Raw genomic sequence first — 19336 nt, 5'->3', positions numbered from 1 at the left:
TTTTTTTCAGAGTTGTAAGCTTTTTCTCCATAGAGATCTTAGGCACTCTTCGTTAGGTGAATTCCCAGATACTTCACGATAAGTTTCTGTTGCTGTTGTAAAGGGTCGTTTTTTTGTGCTTGGTCACTACTGACGGAGAAGAACGCTCCTGATTTTTACAGGGTGGTCTTGTAACCGGCAACCTTGCTGAACTTAGTTCTAGTATTTGTGAACCGACTCAGTTCATAAATGAGTGCATTTCTGGATGAATAAATCAACCATCCATAAAACAAACATCTACTGAGTGCTCACGGGTAACACGCACCGGTGCTGGGACAGCAGGGAACGGAACAGAGCGAACCCTCCCCCTCAGGCCTGTGCCTTCTCGCTCGGGAGACCCGAGTGGCAACCCCCCCGTCGCTAAGTGTATTAAGAGGAGCTCGGGGCCTCGGGAAAGGCAAAGAGGGGACCGGGACGGAGGGTGGGTGGCCGGGAGAAGATGAACGACAGGTCGGTCCTCACTCCCCCCATTTCTGTTCCTTTCCCCGTTAACACTGAGAGTGGGGCTGCTTCCTGCTCCTGACACTAGAGGAAGCGTACCTGTCTCCCGTTCACTATGATGTACGCGGAGGGCCTGGGCATTTAAACTTCGTCAAGTTAGAGAAGTTCCTTTCTGATCCTGACACTAGAGGAAGCGTACCTGTCTCCCGTTCACCATGATGCACGCGGAGGGCCTGGGCATTTAAACTTCGTCAAGTTAGAGACGTTCCTTTCTGATCCTGGTTGCTAAGAGCTTTAGCGACAAATAGGTGTTGAACTTTATCAAAAGCTTTTTCTGCATTGATTGATATCAGACAATATTTTCGGGAATCTCGTTCCATGATGAGGTGAGCTGACTGGCCTCAGCGCTGTGCAGCCCCCCTGGCTGGGCCCTACACCCCTCGTGTACTGGGAGCGCAGTGCTGGGAGCGCAGTGCTGAGGGAACGGTGGTGAGGGTGCAGTGCTGAGGGTGCAGTGCTGGGAGCTCAGTGCTGAGGGTGCAGTGCTGAGGGTGCAGTGCTGAGGGAACGGTGCTGAGGGTGCAGTGCTGAGGGCGCAGTGCTGGGAGAGCAGTGCTGAGGGTACAGTGCTGAGGGAACGGTGCTGAGGGTGCAGTGCCGAGGGAACGGTGCTGAGGGTGCAGTGCTGAGGGTGCAGTGCTGAGGGAACGGTGCTGAGGGTGCAGTGCTGGGAGAGCAGTACTGAGGGCGCAGTGCTGAGGGAACGGTGCTGAGGGCACGGTGCTGAGGGAATGGTGCTAAGGGCGCCGTGCTGAGGGCACAGTGCTGAGAGCTCAGTGCTGAGGGTGCAGTGCTGAGGGTGCAGTGCTGGGAGCTCAGTGCTGAGGGTGCACTGCTGAGGGTGCAGTGCTGGGAGCTCAGTGCTGAAGGTGCAGTGCTGAGGGTGCAGTGCTGGGAGCTCAGTGCTGAGGGTGCAGTGCTGAGGGTGCAGTGCTGGGAGCTCAGTGCTAAGGGCGCAGTGCTGAGGGAACGGTGCTGAGGGCACGGTGCTGAGGGAATGGTGCTAAGGGCGCAGTGCTGAGGGCACAGTGCTGAGAGCTCAGTGCTGAGGGTGCAGTGCTGAGGGTGCAGTGCTGGGAGCTCAGTGCTGAGGGTGCAGTGCTGCGGGTGCAGTGCTGGGAGCTCAGTGCTGAGGGTGCAGTGCTGAGGGTGCAGTGCTGGGAGCTCAGTGCTGAGGGTGCAGTGCTGAGGGTGCAGTGCTGGGAGCTCAGTGCTGAGGGCGCAGTGCTGAGGGAACGGTGCTGAGGGCACGGTGCTGAGGGAATGGTGCTAAGGGCGCAGTGCTGAGGGCACAGTGCTGAGAGCTCAGTGCTGAGGGAACGGTGCTGAGGGAATGGTGCTGAGGGCGCAGTGCTGAGGGCTCAGTGCTGAGGGTGCAGTGCTGAGGGTGCAGTGCCGGGAGCGCAGTGCGGGGCAACTCCCTTCACTGAGCACACGATCCTCACATCCAGCCTCACAGTAGTAGACCTAGATTTTTCTGTGTGGTCCTGACTTGGATTTGGAATCAAGACCAGCCTCAAAGAATCCATCAGGCAGCTCTGGATCCTTTTCTCATTTCCAAGCCCACCTGTGTATGGTGGAAATTAGCTGTCCCTCAAAAGTTTGGAAGAACGCAACCTTCAAACCACGTGGGTCCTGGGTTTGCTTTCAGAAAGGAAGGGCTTGGAATGTTGTTTCCATTTCTTTACTGGTTTAGTCAAGTTTCCTATTTCTTCTCTGCCAATTTTGACATTTTTAAGATTTTTCTAGGAATCTATCCACTTCATACAGTTTTTCAGGTTCATTACCATTGCTCACACACTAAAATTACTATTTAATCTCTCTACCATAGCCCGACCCCCGGCCCTCGCAGGGCGCCGTCCGTGTGTGTGGCAGGTGAGGGCTCAGGCCGGCGGGCCAGGCTGGCATCCCAGCAGGTGTGGGAGTGGAGCAGGCCCAGAGATGCCCCAGGGGGTGGGGGGAGCAAGGAAGTAAGTCCACTCTCCCTGCTTCTCTTTCTCACAGAGCCGCCTGCCCACGCTCTCTCTAGTTTTCCGGCCCTCTTCTCTCCCACTCAGAAAGTCCCACGGACGCAACGTCCCCCCAGAGCTCCCCGTGACCTCCATGCCCCTCATCTGACCTGGGGGGGCAGGGTGTGCACGGCTGCAGAGCCTCCTCGAAGCCCTTTCTCCATCAAAGCCATCAAGACCGCTGGAGGGGGTCTCCACCTGAGCCCGGGCCCTCGGGACGCACGGCCAGTGCAGATGGCCCCAGAGCTGCCCCTGGCCTGCTGGCTGCCCGCTCCGGCCCCTGCACAGCGGGGCTGTGCTGTGTCGCGCGGCCCGAGCCCCAGCGCTGGGCAGACGGCGCTTCAGCCCCGCCTCCTGCTCCCTGACCCTCAGCAGGCACCTCCCAGCGTGCTCCCACCCCTCCCTGGGCCCCCAGCCCACCTGAGCATGCAGGGCAGCCAGGAGTGAGTCAAGCTGGACGTCCAGCGTGCGGCTGCCCACGCTTGCGGCCGCCTCGAGGATCTGGCCCAGGCTCTGCTCGAGGAGGGAGGAGAGGGGCCGTCAGGGCCTCCTCCTGGCCCAGCCCCACCCCTGCTGGCTGCGGGAGTCTCCCAGCCCTCCACCCCAGCGCTCGCTCGTGGGGAAGGGCCGGGAAGGGGGCGCGTGGCAAGGCCAGGTGGGCCTGGCTCCCCGGCTCCTGTCCGCGCCCCCCACTGAGGCTGGCTGCCCCCAGGGCTTCCCCCCGACCCCGTGCCCCCTGCAGCTGAACTCCTGAACGCACCCTGGACACGTGGACAGTCTCGGCGTGCTTCTTGTAGAGGCCGAGGACTCCAGGCAGCAGCTTGGGGAGCTGCTCCTCCAGCTTCTCGCTGGGCAGCAGGTGGCTCATGGGCCCCAGGGCCTCCACCACAGCGAGCCGCAGCTGGGGGGACACAGGGACAGGCGCTCGCGTGCGGACCGGCCGGCAACGCCCGTCAGCCCGGGGCAGAGATGTGCAAAGAGCCCTTCCCCAAGGACCCCACAGTTGGAATCGAAGACCCGGGTTACCGCGAGCGGGGGTCCTAAAGGGGTGGAGGGAGTGGGCCTACAGGGAGAGGTCCAGCGCTGGGGCCCCAGAAAACTAGCCCTACTCTGTGAGGACCTGTGGGGCGGGGGAGGGAGGGGCACATGTAGACAGATCTCCCCCCAACACCCGAGAACCCGCAGGACCCCAGAAGAGGCCCAGGTGACTGGAGCAGTACCTCCAGGCTGGGGGTGGGAGAGGAAAGCCAGCTAGGTGAGGCCACAGGTCCCTAAGGGCCACACATACCTTGGCTTCCCGGCTCTGCAGCCAGTGGTGGAAGAGGATGTCGTAGGCGCTGAAGATGTCAGCGGCGAAGGCATCCTTCCTGACCGTGGGGTCGGGGGCCTGGTCCAGGTCGGCCAGGTACTCCAGGGCGCTCTCGCTAAAGCGCTGCAGAGCTGTGGCGACCCACGCGGTAAGCGGCGGCCGGCCCATGGCCGCACAGCTTCCGCGCGACACCTGCCCCTTCTAACATGCCATGCTGCCTGCGAGACACCCTCCAGAGCACCCGGCCAGGCTCGGGACCAAAGCGCTGTGCGGGCGTCAAGGGTCCCCCAACTCGCATGCTTCGCAGAAGCTCAGAACGTGACCTTTTTCAGAAATAGGGTCTTTGCAGATGCAATGAGTCAAGACGAGGTCACAGTGGGTGGGGGGCAACTCCAACAGGACCGTGTCCTCACAAGAAGAGAGACAGACACGCGGGGACAACGGAGGCAGAGCTGCACTGCTGCAGCCTCGAGCCAACACGCCAGGATGCACGGGCACCTCCAGACGCCAGGGGGCCTGGAAGGTTTCTCTCCAGAGCTGCAGAGGGCGCACGGCCCTGTCAACACCCTGCTCTCGGAATCCTGGCCTCCTGAGCCGTAGAGAACACATTTCTGTTGTTTTAACCCCCCCAATTTGTGGTCTTTCATTGAGGTGGTCCAAGGAAACCAGTACAGGCACCAACCTCCCCAAAATGCCCCCAGGCCACCACGCCTGGCCCACTCCAGTCTGCTGTGCCCACCTCCTCCCTCACAGAGATGCATGCCACACGCTTTCAAGGGCTCCTGTGCCGGGCAGGCGTGGGCCCCCCAGGACACGTGTAGGAAGAAGACCTGGGGGCACGGTGGCGGGGTGCCGAGGGTGGGGAGCGCTGGCCTGGGGGTCTGTGTCTGTGGAAGGGACTGTGCTGTGGACACCAGGCGGGTAAGCCTGGGGACTCGCTTTGCTGCAGACCTGCGAGTGGTCAGCAGGACCTGGACCCTGGGTCAGGGGAGACGATGGGGCCACGAAGGAGAGTCGGAGGCCAGGCCCTGGCCACGGGCCTGGGCAGTGGAGGGGGAGATGAGGATGCAATGGCCCGGAGAGGCGGCGGCTCCCGGCCGGGCCTCCCAAGGGCAGAGCCCGGCGCCCAGGCAGGGGCTGCAGCAGCTGCCCCGGGGGTCTTTACTTGCTCCAGCTCACAACCTCAAACCTGGCCCACTTGTAAGGCTAATTTCTTAGCCTGGGCTTTGCAGCCCAGCGGAAAGACTAACCCTAACCCTCCATCTACAGGAGGGCAGCCATGTTCACACGTGCTCAAGACAGAACATAAAGAAATTCTCAAAGAAAACTACCTCCTGGGGGAAGGTTTCTGTGTCATGGGCAGCCCTTCCACTGAGGATGGGCCCCTGGAGGGTCTGGCGAGGTGGGCTCTGGTCCCCTCCCTGCCACACGGCTGCTAAAACCGGGGCTGCAGGTGCCCCGAGAACCCTCAGCTCCTCTCTCAACCCTCCACTCCTCCACGGCCCCTTCGTCCCCCCACTCTTTTGCCTCCTTGAGCTGTTCAGTCAGGCTGTTGGTTAAACTGATCAGGGATCCTAGGTATTTTGCGTGGGAAGGTCTTTCAGGGTAACAGGCTACCATATGGCCAGAAGCAGAAGCCCAGCCCCGACCTGTTACTAGGCTTGAGTGTTCCATCAGGTACACACACGGGCACAGAGTAAAGGGCACTCCTCACACACCCTCCGCCAGCCCAACCTCCCTTGCTCCAGAAGCAAACATGGCGTTTGATCTCTCTCTCGATAAATAACGCGTCCACGGTGTTCCTCACCCACTCCCCGCAAGGACGGGGCCCGTCCTTCCCGTCCATCCCTCCAGACCCACGCCGCCAGAGCCCACCCACTCCGTCCATGAGCAGCTTTGTTTCCCAGAGTCACCGACCACCTGCGGTTTGAGTCTCCTTGGCTCTCCAGGCACGAGTCACCAAGGCGACCTCCACATCTCTTGCCGCACACCCTGGGGCTCCCCCGGCCCCACGTGGGACCGCACCCTTCCTGATCCTGGCTTCTCCACAAGAGCCTTTACCTCCTGCTCAAGCAGCATCTGGGCAGGGCTCTGATTCTCAGAGGGTGCCTTCCACCGGAGCTTTCTGGCACTCTCACTTGAGCGAGAGAAGGCAAGGCCACCTATTTCCTCAGCCTCCCCTTGGCCCATCCCTGCCCACCCCCCTGCAAAGTCTTCCTGGTGCGGTGCCTGGAGGGCGTCTCCACCAGGAACAGCTCCTGCTGCAGGGCAGGTTCGGGGATTACTGCACGACGCCCCCACTCCACTCTCTCTGTTCGTTCTTTCCAGGTTGTCTCATTCGAATGCTGGCTTCATGGCCTAGCCTGCTAATTCTTTTCTCTCCTATTTTCCATATATTTGCATTTTTGTTCTACTTTCCGGAGGATTTCCTCAACTTTCTGTTCCATTTCTGCCTTCCATTTTCATCATGTTTTTAATTCCCAGAAGCTTAATTTTATTCTCCGAATGTAGCTTCTTCACAGCCACACGCTCGTTTCCTGAACGCATCTTCCCTTAGCTCCCAGAGGACATTAACCACAGACTTCCTTTCCTGCCTGTCTTCTCCTCCCTGAACCGTCGGCTTTCCCCAAGTCTCGGTTTCTGCTTATTTTGCGGCCACCTTTCCTATCAGAGACTTTCCTCGTGGGCAGTGATTTTTGGCCGCTACTGGTGCTGGACAGTGTGGCCAGGCCAGCCGTGCACCCTGCTGTCTGGGGCATGTCAACACGGTCTCTGGGTCTCCCTGGCCACAGCGTACTGCAAACTGGACGAGAAGCTTCAAGTGTGCACGTGCTCCTGTTCTTGGCCCAGCGCCGCTGCCCACTTGTGCCGCCTTCCGGCAGTGGACACAGACATCTGCCCAGAACCAGAGGCTGTCTGGAAGGACAGGAGGCCCCAGCCCTCTCGTGGCCCACCCAGGCCGCTGATGGGCTGTTGTGGACCCTCCTGGCCCGACTGAGGCCCCTCCAGCAGGCAGGACCACTCTTCCCTCCAACTGCAGACCCTGAACGTTCTGTCTGCGGTGAGGGGCGCACACCTCAGCAGGAGGGCGGCCTGCGGGCAGGTCACTTGGCCCACGCACTTGCTTCATACACGACATACCAACAGGTGGGAACTGCAGGGGCCTTTGGCCCGTGAAGGGCTGGGACCAGAGCGCCTGAGAAGCGCGAGTCAGCTCTCTGTGCAGGGCCCTGCACCTCCCGGAGCGAGGCCAGTGCCTCCCAGAGGAGCTGCCTGGGGCCGGTACCTAAGCCCTCGGCTCCGACACGGGCTCTGTCCTAGGCTGGTCTTCTCCCCGTGTGCGGCGCACCCGAGGTACAGCCCCAGCCCCTCAGCTCTGCCTCGGCCCCTTCTGTGTCCTGCTCCTGCATTCCCAGCTCAGCGGTGATTCCCACCCAGCTGATCGGGGATCCTGTCACAATTCCCCTTTTCAGCCAAAACTAGGTCAAGGAGGGTTCTGCCCTTCAGCCCACGCAGCCTGCCAATCACGCACAGTTGGGAGGAGCCTGCAAGAGGCACCAAAGAGACCATGGCAGGGAATGGAGAGAATGGGGAACGCGGGGGGCTGTGAGGAGGGCTGGCAGGGGCTGGAGCCCCTCCTAGGGCCCCCTGAAAGCAGGGGAACCCTGAACCCAAAGCCACTGTGAACAGGGAGGCCTGGGGCCCAAAGCTCTAGGCCCTGGCTAGGAAAGTCCCCGGGTGTGTGCAAGATACGCAGCTTCCCTAGGAACCCTCCCCAGACACCAATCCTCTAGCTACCAGCCCCCAACCCCAACCCTGAGCCCTGCCCAGTGCGGCCACGCCCTCACCACATGCTCCCTAGCTGGCAGCCTGGGGTGGAAGCCCAGCACCTGCTAACAGGCTGGGCTGCGGGTTAAAAAGGGTCCAGTCCTCATGCGGGCCTAGATGCTCCCTCTCCCTCCCCTCAGTACCGGCCAGCGTCTCCCTGAGCCTGGTGGGGACACTAGGGACACCAGGAAGCTGAAGGACAAGGGCAACGTGGTGGCTGCTAGAAGAGGCCCAGGCCCCCTCAGCCCCCGGGTCTCAGGACCCTCTGCTTCCCTCCCACAAGAGTGCCCTCCTCTCCCCCAAGAGTCATGCCGCGAGGCACCGTCCCCTGGCCAGGCACGCGGAGGGCCGCACACAGAAGGTGGGAGAGTGAATGCCCCATCCCAAGATGCCCAGGGAATGGTCACGCTCCCAGCACGGGGCAGGGAGAGGAATGGGAAGCAGCTGCAGCCTTGGGTAAGTCTCTTCCCGGCCCACATCAAGCGTCCAGGGCTCAGGGACTGCAGTGTGAAGTCCTGGGCAGGGGGGCCCCCAGCAGCAGAGAAAAGCAGTCAGACGGCAGAGGCCAGGTCTCTATCTGCAGCAGTGCCCACCCAGCCTGCGCCTGCAGTCACCCTTCCTCTAAATGTCCCGCCCTCCTCCTGCAGCCTGGAGGACCCACAGCCCCACAAAGGGGCACCGGAGACAAAAGGTCCAGGAGTGGACAGGCTGCACCCAGCCCCTGCCCCGCAGAGACCCACCCGCCCCGCAGAGACCCACCTGCCCGCGGAGGCCCCCCTGCCCGCGGAGGCCCCCCGCCCGCAGAGACCCACCTGCCCGTGGAGGCCCACCTGCCCCCCTGCCCGCGGAGGCCCCCCTGCCCGCAGAGGCCCCGTGCCCGCGGAGGCCCCCCTGCCCGTGGAGGCCCCCCTGCCCGCGGAGGCCCGTCTTACCACAGCAGAACACCACCCTCATCGAGTCGGGCTTGGCTGCACTCAGCATGGGCAGCATGGTGCTCAGGATGGACGTCAGGAAGGGCACCACGCCGAACACTGCAAGAGGGGCACGTCACAGGGGCCCCACTGCCATCCCCACCCAGCCTGTCCTTCCCTCGGGCCCTGTGCCCCAGGGGAGGCAGGGCACCCCGGCCACACGCCTTGAGCTCCTTCTGCACAGCCTGGGGCTCACGGTGGAGCTGCTGGGACACAAGGAACCGAGGCCGGCGGGCTCTCAGAGGTCTTCAAGACCGCTCAGACCACGGGTCGAAGGGGCCGAGCCGCCACCTACCATTGGAAACGGAGAGGTTGGCGAGCGTCTGCACGACAAAATGGTGCGGCAGGACCCCGGGCTGGAACTTGCTCAGTATCTCCTCCATCACGCTGCTGATGAAACGCTTTCCCAAAGCCACCAGGACGTTGCTGGCGGCCTGCTGCCAGTCACAAACCAGTTCCTATCCCCCCAAAAGACCTGAACTGGCACCCAGACCAAAGGAGGCAGACCTCGCCCTGAAACCGCCCAGGAAGCGAAACGAGACACTCTGCCCTCAGTCACGCCAGGGGACACGCTGCTGCTGCTGGGAGCAGGGCTCCCTGCTGAGCCCAGCGCCTCCACACACCGGGCACCACCGCCCCTGCGTGTGCCCTGAGGGTTCGGGGAGTTTGCTCTCAGCGCCTCCACACACCGGGCACCACCGCCCCCGCGTCTGCCCTGAGGGTTCGGGGAGTTTGCTCTCTGCGTCAGTTTCCATTGTGGGGTGACCCTCCCCACCCCAGGAGGGCAGTCAGTGCACAGGACCCAGGGGCCAAGCTGAGGCAGCCGGACACAAACCCACACCCTTAAGGCACCTGGGAGGAAAGGCCTCGGAAGGCAGCTTCCCTCCCAAGCCAGGGCCTGCTCAGCCCCACGGACCTTCACTTTGGTCATCTCGCTGGAGGCCAGGAGGATGCTGGCCCTGGCCAAGCCCTTGTCCAGCTCGCCGAGGTGACTGCTCACGACCGTCTCCATGACCCTCAGGATCATCGTCCGGTACGGATGCGCCAGCTGAGGAGAGAACCATGGAGGGAGGGCCAGGACCTGCTTGTCTCTCACGGCTCCTCTCTGAGCTTAAGAAAGAGCCCTGGTCTCCTGACGGCGTCGCTCTGGGTGGCCCGCCTCCTGGGGAGCTCTCCATATGTCCTGGTGCAGCCCTCTCCTCAGCCATGTCCCTGCAGCGCCCCCGTCCAGCACGCATCATCCTCGCCTTCACTGAGGACACGCAGACCACAGCGGAGGCCGTGACAGGTGGAGGGCATGTCACGGTGATGACAGAAAACCCCGCGACGTGAGCAGAGCCCAGCCAAGGGAAGGGCTTCATCCTGCGGGAGTCCCCGGCGTCACGGAGACCGGCGGTGAGGACAGGAAATACTCAGGGAGCCAGGAAAGACCAAGACCCGCTGCTCCCTGAGGACCCTCCCCCCTCCCCCGGGAATGCAGCGTCCAGACTGGGGGTGCAGACCAGGGGGCACAACCTCAGTGCAGCTGGAGTGCCCAGGCCACGTGACGGGAGCAAAGAGGGCAAGAAAGGGCGCGACTCAGGCTGGCTGCACTCTGTAGAGCTGCTTGCACTCTGCAGAGCTGCTCAGGCCTGAGAAAAGGTGCTCGTGACCCTCGGGCCCCCCGCCAACGACGTCCCCACCACGCTCCCTCCTGCAGAGGCTGCTAGCAGCCCTCACGGGGGTGGCCCACACTACCCGGTCACTCAGCCCTGCACGCGAGAGGGGAGGGCAGGAACCCCTCTATTTCAAGTAGAAACATACAGCTTATACCTGGGGAAAGTACCAATGTCCTACTGATGGGGTCATTCACAGCTGCTGGGGTTTTTTTTTAATTTATTTATTTATCTCTGGCTGCGTTGGGTCTTCATTGCTGCGCGCGGGCTTTCTCTAGTTGCGGCGAGCGGGGGCTCCTCTTTGTTGCGGTGCACGGGCTTCTCACTGCGGTGGCTTCTCTTGTTGCAGAGCATGGGCTCTAGGCACGCGGGCTTCAGTAGTTGTGGCTCGCGGGCTCTAGAGCGCAGGCTCAGCAGTTGTGGCGCACGGGCTTAGGTGCTCCGTGGCATGTGGGATCTTCCCAGACCAGGGCTCGAACCCGTGTCCCCTGCATTGGCAGGCGGATTCTCAACCACTGTGCCACCAGGGAAGCCCTACTGGTTTGTTTTGTTCTGTTTTTCGCTTTTTTAAATTGTGTTGAAATACACATAACAAAGTTTACCATCTTAACCATTCTCAAGCACGCAGTGCAGTGGTATAAATACGTTCAGCTGGTGGTGTGGCCGTCAGTACCATCCCTCCCCATAGCTCTTTCCATCTTATAAAACTGAAACCCTGTCCCATTAAACCCTAACTCTCCATCCCCATCCCCTCAGCCCCTGCCACCCACCTTTCTACTTTCTGTATCTGAATTTGACTATTCTAGACACTTCACAGAAGTAGAAGTATACAGTATTTGTCCTTTAGTGACTGGCTTATTTCACTGAGCAAAATGTCCTCAAGGAGGTTCATTCAGGGGCTTCCCTGGTGGCGCAGTGGTTGGGAATCCGCCTGCCAATGCAGGGGACACGGGTTCGAGTTCTGGTCCGGGAAGACCCCACATGCCACGGAGCACCTAAGCCCGTGTGCCATAACTACTGAGTCTGTGCTCTAGAGTCCTCAAGCCACAACTACTGAAGCCCGTGCGCCTAGAGCCCAGGCTCCGCAACAAGAGAAGCCACCGCAATGGGAAGCCCGCGCACCGCAACAAAGAGTAGCCCCCGCTCGCCACAACTAGAGAAAGGCCCGCGCACAGCAACAAAGACCCAATGTAGCCAAAAACAATAAATAAAATAAAATAAATTTATTTTTTAAAAGTCATATGTATCCCTAGATAAAAATATTTTTTTTTTAAAAAAAGAGGTTCCTCCATGTTGTAGCATGTGTGAGAATTCCTTTTTTTTTTTTTTTTTTTTGCAGCACCACGGCTTGTGGGATCTTAGTTCCCCGACCAGGGATTGAACCTGGGCCCTTAGCAGTGACAGGGCTGAGTCCTAACCACAGGACCGCCAGGGAGTTTCCAGAATTCACTTCCTTTTTAAGGCTGAATATTCCGTTGTGTGGATGGACCACATCTGGCTTATCCATCACCCACTGATGGGCACTTGGGTTGCCTCCACCTTTTGACTAATGTGATTAATGCTGCTATGAACGAAGGTGTGCAAATATCTCTTTGAGACTCTGCTTTCAATCTTTTGGGTATATACCCAGAAGTGGAACTGCTGGGTCATATGATAATTCTATTTTTATTTTTTGAGGAACCTCCATAATGTTTTCCATAGCCACTGCACCATTTAACACTCCCACCACCACTGCACAAGGTTTCCCGTTTCTCCACATTTTCACCAACACTTGTTATTTTCTCTTTTTTTGATAGTATCCATTGCAATGGATGTGAGGGGGTATTTCACTGTAGTTTTGATTTGCATTTCCCTAATGATTAGGGATGCTGACCACCTTTTCATGTTCTTAGTGGCCATTTGTGTATCTTTTTTGGAGAAATGTCTATTCAAGTCCCTTGCCTATTTTTGAATTGAGTAGTTTGGTATTTTGTTGCTCAGTTTTCAGAGTTCTCTATATATCCTGGATATTAATTCCTTATTGGATATATGATTTGCAAACATTTTCTCCCATGCTGTGGGTTGCCTGTCCCTTTGGTGTCATATCCAAGAAATCATTGCCAAGTCCAATGTCCAGGAGCTTCTGTCCTATGTTTTCTTCTAAGAGTTTTACAGTTTTAGGTTTTACGTTTAGGTCTTTGACCCCTTGAGTTAATTTTTGTGTATGATGTGAGGTAGTGGTCCAACTTCATTCTTTTGCAAATGGAGATCCAGTTTTCCCAGTATCATTTGTTGAAAAGACTATCCTTTCCGCATTCAATTATCTTGGCACCCCTGTTGAAAAGCATTTGACCGTATATGTGAGTTTATTTCTAGGCTCTATTCTACTCCATTGTCTATGCGTCTGTCTACGCCAGTGCCACACTGGCTTGATTACCGTAGCTTTCCTGGTCAATTTTGGAATCAGGAATTGGGAGGCCTCCGGCTTCGTTCTTCTTCTTTAGGAATGTTCTGGCTATTCAGGATCCCTCGAGATTCCCTATGAATTTTAGGATGGGTTCTTCTACTTCTACAAAGTTGCGACAGCTGCTTATTTTTTAAGATTTTATTTCCACTTTACGTTGCTCTTGAGAGTTCAATGAGCAGAACAGTAACCACGTCAAAGGAAGATGTGCAGCACTCCCTCTGAGGGAGGGGGTTTCGCCCAGGCCCTCATGCAGGATGCTGTAGCCGCAGCCCCGTCAGGTAGCACACTGGGAAGGGAACGGGGCTGGGGGGGTGGGGGCAGTTCTCTGATGCTACCTGCCCTTGGCAGGAGTGTGTGAGATTTCCGGCTCAACCGTTCTGATGTGTTGGCGGGTGGCCTGCTGCCCTTCCCCCACCCCCAGAACTGACTGAGTCCACTAAATGGACGAACTGGATGACTAGGCTACCTGCGGGCAGGACGACGTTAGGAGGCAGGGCCTTTGGGATGTGATTAGGCCACGAGGGTGCAGCCCTCATGAATGGAATTTGTGCCCCTATAGAAGAGACCCCAGAGAGCTCCCTCATCCCTTCTGCCAGGTGAGGACAAAGGGAGGACACATCCACCTATAAACCAAGAAGCAAGCGCTCACCAGGCACCGAACCCGCCAGCACCTTGATCCTAAGACCTCCAGCCTCCAGAACTGTGGGAGACACAAGTCTGCTGTCTCAGAGCCGCCCAGTCTGTGGCATTTTGTCCTAGGAGCCAGAGGGGGCTAAGACAACTATTTCTGCCTCTCTTCCCCAAATCACTTCCCTGCCCACTGGCCTGACAGCCCTTGCGAAGGAGCCTGCTTGCCTCTGTGTTCACCTTTCCTATGCTGAGACTTGGCCAACAGGAAGGAGACTGGATCTGTCTAAAACCGTGCGGCCCCCCACCGTCCAGGAACACAGACCAGGACCAGCTGGAGGAGCAGCGAACATGCCCCAGCGCCCCAGGCACACGGAAGCCTCGAGAAGCTGATATCTACAAAGTATCGCGCGCATCTCAAAACGCGGCACCGACCTACGCTGACCAGATAGTGCTGTGCACCTTTCTTCCGCTAGCCCCCAGCTTTTTGGAGAGAGAGTCAAGGGGATTCGAAACGTACATGCTAAGATGCAGCCCAACGAGTGAGTGGCACACGAGTGAGTGAAAGAAACACGAGTGAGTGGCACAAAGCTGCCGGCAGCAGGGTGTGGATGGGGCAGTGGCTGGCGGGGGAGAGGCGCTAGGAAGGGCTCCACTGCGAGGGACAGGGCTTCCAACTCCAGACACGCTTACTGTAAAGGGCCACTGCGAAGGAAGCTGGTTTTTACAGTTGGTTGAAGAAACTAAAAAGGCTAGAAAAGGGGTAAAATCATAAATGAGCCAGAAAATGGCAAGTGTGAAGCACACGTAAATTCTCTGAACTGTTAAAAACAACAAAGGCTTTTAGCCACCTCTAGTACTCTCAGGCCATCCCCTCAAACAGCCAGGGCAGCCCTAAGCTTTGTCTAACAATCAGACGCTGAATTCAGCAGGTCACGCTGATGGAGCCTTTCGGCCACGAAGAGAAGGGCCCTGACGCCCAGCGTGCACGCACCGTGAAGCTCCATGAGCCGAGGAGCCTGGGTAGACACACACGTGCCCAAGCATGAGGGTGCCCTTCCCGTCCTATGTACCCCCAGTCCCAACAGCAGTCCACGAACACGTAAAAGGCCCAGAACAGCTAGGACAGCGGGGCGGGGGCAGGGGACCCTCCCCACGAGAGGAGAGGCCATCAAGCCGCAGCACAGGCCGCTCAGCAGGACGCGGCTCTTTCCCCCAGGAGAGGGCAGTTGACAGATGAGAGAGAAATAACTTATATTGTATAGGGATCCTCTTTTACTGATCAAATGGCAAAAACAAAAAGAAAAATGGTCTTTTGAGACCGAAAGTCTAACTCCCAGGAATGAGCCTAAAACATGCACTGGGGAAAACTGAAATAATTTCCCACCACAGGGAGCTGAGAGCGTCACAGAACCGTGGAGCCGAGACCCAGGAGAGGGGGAGCTGGCAGAGCCCCTTCTGAGCCATCTCTGCAGAGCCTTGAGCCATCTCTGCAGAGTCCAGTCGGCGCGCCCACCCAGCCACAGCCCCTCTCCAAGGCCTGTCCACGTGTTCCCGTTACCGCGGTGGACGCGAGCTGCCCTCTCTCATCGGCGAGGACGGCTGTCCAGGCTCCAGCGGGTCAGCGAAAGGGGATGGCGGCACTGGGCCTGCGAGCGAGCGGCTGGACGCTGCAGTGCTCACCACCCGGTCCCTCCACGACAGGACCAGCCCACAGGCCACGAGGCAAAGAGGGTCATCTATGCTGGACTTGCCCGCCTCGAGGGGGCTTGGACTCGCAGGTACGATTTTCTGCCCACAGCAGCACGGCTCTGCACTCCGGACCCAGCCAGCCGGCAGACCCCTGGCGCAGACCCCGCCCCGCAGGCCCCGCCCCGCAGACCCGCCCGGCAGGAGCAGCAATACCTTGTCATGCAGCCGCAGGTGCTCCTCGCAGGCGCGGAGAGCCTCCTCAGGCTGTGACTCTCCGAGGGCGCACAGGGCGCCACACACCTGCTCCTGCACCTGAGGGTCCTTGTCGGTGACAGCGTCCAGCAGAATGGTGAACAGCCCTGCCGTGACAAAGCCCAGTGGCGTAGTCAGGCCCGGCCCCGACCCCACCATCGCTACGCTCAGCCTCTGAGGACTCGGCCCCACAGCTGGAGGAGACCGCCGCGCCGGCCTGGCCGCTTTGCAGCCTCCACTGCACTGGCCGGGATCTCTGGGACCCACTGGCCGCCTGCTCTGAGGTCACTCCAGCCACCTGTACCCCGACCTTCCAGCCCAGGCCACGTCTGCTCCACGTCTCCGGCCCCGCTGGATCCGAGCTCCTATAAAAGGCAGGCGGTGCAGACTCAGGGCCCCTTCGGAAGCTGCCCCAGGTGGCCCTCTGGCCCACACTCTGCCCTGTGCTTGCCAGGCGGCACCCCAGTCCCACCAGCTGCTTTCGCAGACTCCTCACCCTGGCAACTCCCCACACTCAGATCCAGGCCTCCGCCCCACGGACAGGACCCCCCATCCTCAGTGCCCCGAGAGCTCCGGGCGTGTGCCCGCCAGCGGTTCGCAGACCCTCACCCTGGGGATGGAAGCTGTGGGGCAGGAACACCATTCCCAGCCTCTGCCCCGCCCTGGGCCATGCCCTCAGCAAACCACTGGCCCTGGCCGCAAGCAGAGCGGCCAGCCAGAGTGGATGCCGGCCCTGGGGCTTCTGTAAGAAGGGACGAAGGCTCAGGGACCCTCCCACATGGAGCACGAAGCCCCCTGTGCCAGGCAAACGCCGTCCCCCACGCCAGACTGAGCCTGTGGCCAGGTCTGGACCTCTGCGTCAGCATCTGCAGAGACGAGAGCTTTGTTTTCTTTTTTTTTTCTAATGGAAACTTAGAGAAAGTGTGTTCGTGCAAGCGTCATTCCTTCCAAGCACATTTACTCCATGCCACGGGCTCCTCTGTGTCCCAAGCTCAGAAACCGGCAGGCATGACGTGGAGACCTGCCAAGAGCCCCACACACTCACTCTTCACGTATGACTCGCTCATTGCTGTGGCCGTGGCTTCCTCTCGCCCGGTGTGAACATGGACAGCTGTCTTCAAACCTGCAGCAACCAGACGCACAACATTTAAGTCATAAGCCTCCTCAGTTTTTGAGCAGTTACTGTGTTTGTGTAAAACACAAGGTTTAAACAATTTCGCCCTGGGGGAACTGTCTCTGCCACAGTTTGGCTGAAAGGCGTGCGGAGGACGGGAGGCACCGTCCCCTCAATGGTCACCGGCTCTCCTCCACCCCAGCAGCTGTCAGCCCCGCCGATGCGTGGCCGGTCCACCAGGGCTGGTCCTGACTGGCCCACGGTGGCCTGGGCAAGCGTGTTACCACCCCCAGCTACAGCATCTCCCTTCACTCCGTGCGCATCAGGTCTGGTGTCGCTGGCGGCCTGTGCGGAGCAGGGACACCCTCCCTGAGAGCCAAGAGCAACAGCCTTGGTGGCTGCGGGGCTGGGACGCCCCATGCCTGAGATCCTAGCAAAACGTCAAATGAGCCTCCTGCTGGCCGAGAGACTGGGTGGGCAGCACAGGGACCTGGGGGGCTCCCTGGCGCCTGAAACCAACCATCCAAACAGCACACGCCTCGAAGCGCCACTTGCAACAGATGGACCCAAAGGATAAAGCCCATGAAATGCGCAAGCGGCCCCCACTTCAGCACGTGGCCACATGCTCTGCCCTACGGCACACTCTCCGAGGACCTGTACGGTGCTGCTTTCTCACACTAGTGTCCTCGATTTGCTGCTCACCACCCTTCATTCCCCAGTCACCACCTATTCAGAAAAGGCTGAAGGTGGAGGCAGCAAAGGAGAGACGCCTGGCCTTGCTCCCGAGCATGGAGGATGCGCTCATTTGGTTGCGGCCACACGGGAAGGGGGCAGTGAGAAGTCACCTAATGCGGGGACAGGGTTAGGGGGTGGAATTAAAAATAAGTGAGAGGGCTTCCCTGGTGGCGCAGTGGTTGAGAGTCCGCCTGCCGAGGCAGGGGACACGGGTTCGATCCCTGGTCCGGGAAGATCCCACATGCCGCAGAGCAACTAAGCCCGTGCGCCACAACTACTGAGCCTGTGCGCCTAGAGCCCGTGAGCCACAACTACTGAGCCTGCATGCTGCAACTACTGAGCCTGCGCACCTAGAGCCCGTGCTCCGCAAGGAGAGAAGCCACTGCAATGAGAAGCCCATGCACCACAACGAAGAGTAGCCCCGGCTCTCTGCAACTAGAGAAATCCCGCGCACAGCAACGAAGACCCAATGCAACCAAAAATTAATTAATTAATTAATTAATTTTTAAAAAATAAGTGAGAATTCTAGATCAAGAAGGCACACTGGTCCTAAGCATTCACCCATCCCACCAAAACCTCAGTGAAATGACAGAAAAGATGCATGTTTTAAAAGAACAAACCCACAAGAGCACTAGAAAACAAGAAAAGATAAAATTAGCAGACCAGAAGCTTCCAGGAATCCCAGGCAGACAGAAAGCAGATGGAGAGGACTGGTTTGAAGCCGGTGGCATCAGCAAGGTGTTTCCCCTTTCTGGAAAGCATCTGAAAATAACAAGGAAAACAAGAAATAAAAACACATGTTCCACTGGCAGCACAGCAAGAAGGTGGCAGAAACCGCCCCCCTGAAAAGCCGAAAGGCGGAAGCGCCACAGCCAGCAGGCAGGTGTGAGGTGCACCGGCCACAGGCTTCAGAAAGCCCACAGGACACTTCTCAGAGGCAGGCACCCCCGCACATGGAACCCACATCCTGAGTTCCCAGAACCGGTCTGAGTTTACAAGGCAAGCAGCCAGTTCCTGGGGCAGAGGCTTTGCCCTGTGGAAAGATACAGCTATGTCCACGCCTCAGAGCGAAGGGGCTAACCAGCTCCAGCTGGAACATCCTTCACACAAGTGCAGACAGCTGTGCTCACTCGGCTCGAGTCGCAGCAAACGCAAACAAGCGTAAGAGACGCGAGCCCCCAGCCCACCCGGGAGGGAGGGACCCGCCTGCCATCTCGACCAAAACAACTAAGAAACTGAACGAAACACGTGAAGCCATAGTTCTCAGGCTGTTGGTCAACAGGAAACGAAGGGCAGGAAACCCTGAGGCCACTCCAGCTCGTCACCTATAGGGCACGTCCAGCTGAGGACACTCAGGAAGGCCCAGAGTTAGGACGGGGAGCATCTCGGGAGGCCTGAGTCTCGCTGGAGTTTGGAGGGTCTAGTGCCAGAGAGAAGTCCAGAGACCTGCAGAGGGTCTCCTGGCCACTCAGTTGACTTACTGGCCAGCACAGGGGCAACAGAATAATGTCCCCAAAGATGCCCATGCCCTCATCCCCAGAATGTGAATATGTTACCTTATCTGGCAAAGGGACTTAGCAGATGGGATTAAGGGTACAGACCTTGAGGTGGAGAAATTACCCTGGATTATGTGGGTGAGACCAGCCTAAGTTCTTAAAAGCAGAGAACCTTTCCCAGCTGTGTCAGAGAGCTGAGATGGAAAAACAGGGAGAAAATCAAAGCATGGGAAGAAAACCCACCATGGCTGGCTTTGAAGATGGAGGAAGGAGGCTCTGAGCCAACGAATGTGGGCACCTATAGAAGCTGGGAACAACCCTCAGCTTACAGTCAGCAAGAAGACACGGACTTTGGTCCTACAGCCATAAAGAACCAAATTCTGCCAACAATCTGAAACAGCAGGAAACAGATCCTCCCCAGAGTCCCCAGAAAGGAGCACAGCCCTAGCAACCCAATTAGAGCCCCATGAGATCCACGTCAGCCTTCTGATCTTAAGAACTTTAAGATCATGAATATGTGTTGTTTAAGCCACTAAGTTTGTAGTAATTTGTTACAACAGCAATAGAAAACCAATACAAGCACGATGTTTAAGAAGAAATTACGGGGGCTTCCCTGGTGGCGCAGTGGTTAAGAATCCGCCTGCCAATGCAGGGCACACGGG

At 58.5% G+C, this 19336-nt stretch overlaps 1 protein-coding gene across 3 annotated transcripts in view; it reads right to left on the bottom strand.

Annotated features, from left to right (window-relative positions):
• MROH1 (maestro heat like repeat family member 1) overlaps positions 1-19336 on the bottom strand; it is a 67867-nt gene that overhangs the window by 37917 nt on the left and 10614 nt on the right. The window contains exons 2-10 of one of the 3 annotated variants that reach the window (XM_059995301.1): positions 17842-17940; positions 16375-16452; positions 15291-15436; positions 9574-9705; positions 8953-9115; positions 8619-8717; positions 3838-3989; positions 3310-3450; positions 2970-3062 (exon numbers count right to left, since the gene is read on the bottom strand). In XM_059995301.1, coding sequence (XP_059851284.1) covers positions 2970-3062; positions 3310-3450; positions 3838-3989; positions 8619-8717; positions 8953-9115; positions 9574-9705; positions 15291-15436; positions 16375-16396 — 948 coding nt within the window. In that variant the 5' untranslated portion in view covers positions 16397-16452; positions 17842-17940. Of the gene's footprint in view, positions 1-2969; positions 3063-3309; positions 3451-3837; positions 3990-8618; positions 8718-8952; positions 9116-9573; positions 9706-15290; positions 15437-16374; positions 16453-17841; positions 17941-19336 lie in introns of those variants that run through there. The other 2 variants (XM_059995300.1, XM_059995302.1) reach the window with 2 other exon arrangements.

This window comes from Delphinus delphis, chromosome 17 (genome assembly GCF_949987515.2).
Source record: "Delphinus delphis chromosome 17, mDelDel1.2, whole genome shotgun sequence".
Classification (NCBI taxonomy): domain Eukaryota; kingdom Metazoa; phylum Chordata; class Mammalia; order Artiodactyla; family Delphinidae; genus Delphinus; species Delphinus delphis.
This window is presented reverse-complemented; position numbering and strand designations above follow the sequence as displayed.